Genomic DNA, 6,328 nt, shown 5'->3' on the forward strand with positions numbered 1-6,328 from the left:
GAGTGTACATAGTCAGCCACTCGACTGCCACGACCGAGGAGAAGTACAGAGACAGAAGCCTAAAAACTAGTATTTTGCCATTAGAGTGGCCAGTGGTTGTATATAACTTTTGAAAATTGTAAATTTATCTCTTAAACCTTGTTTCTGGGATCACATGTACTAAACAACTATTTTAATGAAAATTAACCGTTTACGATCAAAATCTCTTAACCCTAACCAGATGATTAACTTTAGAATCACATTTTTATCCTAATGACTTGATTAGCAAATCCTGCACCATTTCAAATATACAGTATAACAGTCTTGGTTATCCAGGACGTAATAGGTAGGTGGGCACTACCCTGAGAAATTGCTTTCTAAGCTCTAACTCAGAATATTCAATAAAAGTGACTCGTGGACGTACGTAGATTTCAACTAGTGAACCACGTAAAATCTCAGTGTTCATTTTTTATTTTCTAAATATATTAGCTTAATTGCTCTTATTTTTTATTGACGAAAATCTACTTCAACAAAAAATTGTTTATATTTTCTAATAAAATTACTCGCATTATATTCTGTCAAATTATAATGATAGAATTTGAATTATTATTATTTGACAGTAATTAAAACTATACACTTGTGTATACTCTGTACTGAATTCAAAGATTATTTTTTTTATTAGAAAGCATTGTCGAGCATATATAATTACCAACAAAACATACAACATCAAATTCATTTTTTCTTAAAACTTTAATATATATATATTTATATATATAATCTACTAGAGCTCAGCAGGAGATGGGTTTGGGAAGCCATTCACAGTAAATCCTCCATCAACAGTAATAATTTGGCCAGTGACATATGAAGCAGCAGGTAGACAAAGAAAAGCCACCACAGATGAAATGTCATTAGTCTCTCCTACTCGTCTAATTGGAGTTCGGTCAATTACTTGACCAACGATTCCCTTTTCAATATTGCCATCTTCCTGTGAAAATAATGATGATAATAAGGTTTTGTTAACAAAAGTTGATGTTTGGTAACACTTAAAAAATATAGTTTTTTATTTAATTAATTAAAAATTTAAAAATTAAACATAAAATGTATTTTGTAACTCTATTTTTATTTATTTATTTTTAATTTTAATTAAAATTTATTAAATTTTAAAAATAAAATTTTTTCACTTTCAACATTTTTTTAAACCGTTTTTAATTTTTTTTTTCTTCTCTTCTTCAAATCAACATAATATATTGTTAAACAAAAAATAAAAATAAAAGTTATCAAACGCGTTTATTATTTTTTGTTTTTAAAAACAAAAATAGTTATCAAACATATTTTTATTTTTTACAAATAAAAAAACAAAAATAAAATAATATTTTTATTTTATGTTTAAAAAATTCAAAAATAAAAATTTTACCAAACATGCCCAAAATGGATTCGGAGGCTGGAAATTACCTCAAGGAGGCTAAAAAGCAAAACTCTAATTTTTGAGGGGGCAATTTTCCAAGAAATCAAGGATTATTGTAAAAGAATATATATATATATATATATATACATATATATATTTATATTAGAGGCTTTTATATACATTTTTCCCTCTCCACACATATTTCTAAATAAAATCCCCATATATATATATATATATATTTTTTAATTTCCCTTTTCATACTTTAAATGTTTTTAGTACAAAATTGTCTACTAGTAAATATATTTTTTTCTACCTTGATCGATTCCTATTTTTTTTTTTTGGTAAAAAAGAAGAAATTATTAAAGCATCTTTAACACTCTCAAGTAAAATTAATAATTTTTTTAGAATGTAAAAAGTAATTACAATTTTAAGTTTTGTTGTTTTGTAACTCAAAATAAGAATAAATATAAACATTAATAATTTAAAATTAAAAAATATCTCATTAGAATTAAAATATTGATAAAATCACAATATTTAATTTTAATTTATACTTAAAATTAAAATATATAAAAAAAGATAAAATAATTAATATATATAAGCGATATATTAAAGGAAAAATACTAAATTGGTTCATGTGTTTTAAAAAATTACCTAATTGGATTTTGTATTTTGTTAAATGTTATTTTGGACCTTGTGTTTTGTAAAACAAATCAAAATAGTACATTAAATCTGATTTTGGTCAAAATTATTTCAAATATAATATTTCTTTGTCTACTCCTCAAATACATTTTCTGCTTCTTTGAACCTATCGCATTATCAATGACTCGATAATTGATATCATATTTAAAATTATTTTGGCTAAAATTGAATTCAAAGATACTATTTTGACATATTTTGCAAAACTCAGAGTCTAATATATCGTTTAACAAAACATAAGCTTAAATTAAGTAATTTTTTAAAATAAAAGGACCAATATTGATATTTTTCCTATATTAAATGGTTTGGAGGAATGCTAAAAAAATTGTAATATTTCTTAAGAATATTTGTGTCAATTTACTAATATTATATATTCGGAAATTTTTAAATAATTAAAAATGGCGCGGTGAGAAAAAAAGAAGATTCCCAATAATCACATCCATTATATGATTTAGTATGAAGAATATTTAAATTGTAATAATCCCTATTTTTAAATGTTTAGGTTTTCATAAATATTTTCAATAAACATAAGACACTAATTGTAATGAAATAGAATGCATATAATTATTGTAATTAAAGATATTTAATTTTAATAATAAATGAGAAATAAAAATATAGCAAAAGAAAAAAGAGAAAGATCAGTGTAGTAATATACCGTAAAGCCCTCCAACATTTTGGTTCTTGTAACCCAAGGAGCAACTGTGTTTACACGAATGCTGTCCTTTGCCCATTCACACGCCAAGTTCTTTGTTATTTGGTTCATTGCTCCTTTATATATATATATATATATATATATATATATATATATATATATTAGTAAAACATATTATTAATATTATAAAACAATATGGTTTATATTTTTTTGGACTATATAGTTTAAAAAATTATTGTTTGGATCTTATGTTTTGTGAAATGATTCAAATAGACTCATAAACCGGATTTTAATGAATAAAAAATTGAATATAATAATACAGTTGTTAGGTAAATTGGTTGTGTTTTTGTTCTGAGTTGTTAATTTAGTAAATTATTATTTTAGTGCAAAAAACTTTGTTCAAAATCGGATTTAGGAGTCTATTTGAACTATTTTACAAAATACAATATCTAAAAAGTAATTTATCAAAATACATAATCCAAGCAGATAATGAGACAAAACACAGAATCTAAAAAATAATTTATCAAAACATAAAATCTAAACTGTAATGTAATGAGACAAAACACAATATGAAATTACAATCTGAAATTAGGAAAATATTTTAGCACTTCATGATTCATGATTGAAAACAATAGTGACACTCTTATAAACACAGTTATTATAAATAAGGTGAGAATATTCGCACCCTCATTTATCGCTTCTCACCTATTCCAATTCATAAATTGTTATTCAATATATTATAATTAGTATATTGACATAAAATATCCTATTTAAATTTTAAGAAATACAAATGAATTTTAGCATACATCTAAAACACATAATATATATGTATATTTATAACTTAAATTATAATTAGTTTATCATTTTTTTTTACCAATAATTTTGTGATATTTTATTTTTAAAAAGTATAAAATTTGATATTGTAATTTATTCATTGTTTTGCTTCTAATAAGATAATTTTTTTTTGTGTAAAAAAAAAACCTATAAAAACCCTAAAGTCTAATTCATTAAAAAATAAATGAGAACCATTTATTCAATTGAAATCAAAACTTAAAAACTGATTGTGTTTTATTTTACTGTGATTCTCTCTATAACGTGGTGTTTATTATTATTATTTTTTTGTCAAGTTTTTAGGTTTGGATTTTAATTAAGTTTTTAAAATGTTTTTATTTATGATTTTTTTCAATTTCTTTCATCATTATTTCTTTTAGATTTTTTTTTCCTATTTTTTTTACTTTTCCAAATTTTATAAATTAAAATTGATTTTATAATTTTTTAAAAACATTATTTCATATGGTATTGCGGAAATTATATATTGAATCTTTATTAATCATGTCATTTATGTGCTAATTTAATTTTAATAAGTGCAAAAGGTGAGACATGGATAATGTTAATAGCCATGTGTCATCATGTAACCTTGGTATTAATGATACACCCAAATATAAAATTTGATATATATATATACACACTAGATATACACGTTTGAATTAATTTTAAAATTTAAGTTTCTTGCTAATTTAAAAAAAAAAATGGTTGTTAATTCACAATATATTATGTTGTCTGATTTGTGGGTAGGGGGAAGAAGACATTTACTATCTCTTTTTTGGCTGCTGTTATAGCAGTAATTGTTTGGTTCAAATTATAAATTGGCTAGGATGAAAAATTAATGCTAGGCAGTTAAATGAGTTGTTTAGGTGGCTGACCAATGTTAAAGGAGTTTCTCAGGAGGTTAGGAAAGGTTTATATTCCATGTCTTTGGTAGCAATGGTGTATCAAATTTGGGAGGTTCGAAATATTGCACTATGGGAGCATAAAGTAGTGAATTTACACTGTACAGAAATGCATATTAGAAAAGAAGTTAAAGTTAGAAATAATATTTTTTTTGCACAGTAAAAGAATTAGTGGTAAAGATAGGAGATGGATTGGAGAATTAATTGTATAGCTTTTTTTTTTTTTTTTTCTGATTTGGCTTTTCTTTTAGGAGAGTTGTAGGTTGTAATGTTGTTTTGTTATATGGAATTTTCTTACTTACCAAAAAAAATATAGTCAACCAGTCGAATTTTTAAACAAAAATTATTTTGCAAAAATTATCAAAACTATGTAGGGAAAGAAGTCATTTTGCCAATTATAACAACGATTTGGTCATGTTGTTGCAAATTCCTTATTATTCCATTATACATTTTTCTTTAAAAAAAAAAAGAGCTAAAATGATGTGTATATATTTTTTTATTCACTGTTTGTGAAAAGTTATCTTAGAGTGCCTAAATGATGGTACTTTATGTGTAGTTGATTGTGCCCAATATTACTTATTAAATGATAATAAGCAGGGTTCAATTTTTAATTCAATACAATTACCTTATCACATTAATCATTGAGGTATAGCAATGTATTTTCAACAAGATCATATAATTAATTATACCTTTTGTTGCACCATAGATAGAACAAGCTGGAAGAGCCATAGATCCAGCCACAGAAGAAATGAAGACAATGCTTCCATTTCCAGAAGCTTTAAAAAGCGGATGACTAAGTTGTGATAAATGGAAACCAGATTCAAAGTTGGTACCCATTAGAGTCGAAATATCTTCAGCCGTGTACTCAATGGAATCCTTCGGTATTACTTTCGCAGCATTATTTACCTCAATAGTAAGCCCATACACATCAGAATATGAAGTACATATATAGCTATTATTACTAGCAAATTTGATATTTCAAAATATATATTTATATCGTCGATTAATATTGTGTATGTCTGATCTGATTTTTCTTTGATGAGAAGAAACATTGGGGAAAAGTACTTACAAGAATGTTGAGCTTCCCTTGGAAAATAGAAGACACAGTTTCCATAAGTTTCTCTCTTTGGTCTCTGTATAACACATCACACACTGAACCACTTACTATGAAACCCTTCTTTTTCCACTCTTCCAAACACTGCTCCAACTCACTCTCTTTGCGACAACAGGTGTGAACTATGGCTCCAAATCTGGCTAGTTCTTCCACTATGGCATGCCTAAAACACAAGTTTTTCTCATATATATAAATATATATATAAAGTAATATTAATAACTATTATCCAAGTTAATAATATATACCCTATGCCACGAGATCCCCCAGTCACCAGAGCTGTTTTTCCCTGAAGACTCCATCTCTCGTCCGTAAAAATGCGCTTTGTTTCAGCCATGTTTGTAGTCTTCGTAGTCGAGTTTGTGATACTGTACGTAATATATATAAATAAATATTAACAGTAGACCTGTTCCTGCATTTTTTATTTTTTCTGAGAAAATGTCTGTTCTCGAATTTTCATTATTACTGATGTTAGTATACAATTAACTAAAGCCATCCACTAAAGCTTAGTATTCTATAGCTTCTTTTTTCCTAATTTAAAATAATGAGAAATTGTATTAAAATAATAAGCTTAGTATGTAATTTCATTTTTTTTAAAAGAAAGTTTTGCTATATTATCTTAAAACTCTGTGGTCTTAATTTCGTAATGTTTGATTTTTAATCGTACTATCACCCTGACAATAAATCTCTACGTCTGGGAAGGTGTCTTGAGTAAATTAGAGGTAGAAAATTTTTATTTATTATTGTCTTATAAA

General features: G+C 25.3%; 1 protein-coding gene across 1 annotated transcript; it reads right to left on the reverse strand.

The window, feature by feature from the left end:
* Positions 1 to 633: 633 nt before the first annotated feature.
* On the reverse strand, positions 634 to 6,114 carry LOC133801342 (tropinone reductase homolog At5g06060-like). The gene is made up of 5 exons (XM_062239521.1): positions 5,822 to 6,114; positions 5,532 to 5,739; positions 5,152 to 5,368; positions 2,736 to 2,848; positions 634 to 964 (listed from the first exon to the last, which is right to left on the reverse strand). The coding sequence occupies exons 1-5, from the start codon at positions 5,908 to 5,910 to the stop codon at positions 761 to 763; spliced, it is 831 nt and encodes a 276-aa protein (XP_062095505.1). The 5' UTR covers positions 5,911 to 6,114; the 3' UTR covers positions 634 to 760.
* Positions 6,115 to 6,328: the final 214 nt, after the last annotated feature.

The sequence above is a fragment of the Humulus lupulus genome, chromosome 9, assembly GCF_963169125.1.
Source record: "Humulus lupulus chromosome 9, drHumLupu1.1, whole genome shotgun sequence".
NCBI classification, from domain to species: domain Eukaryota; kingdom Viridiplantae; phylum Streptophyta; class Magnoliopsida; order Rosales; family Cannabaceae; genus Humulus; species Humulus lupulus.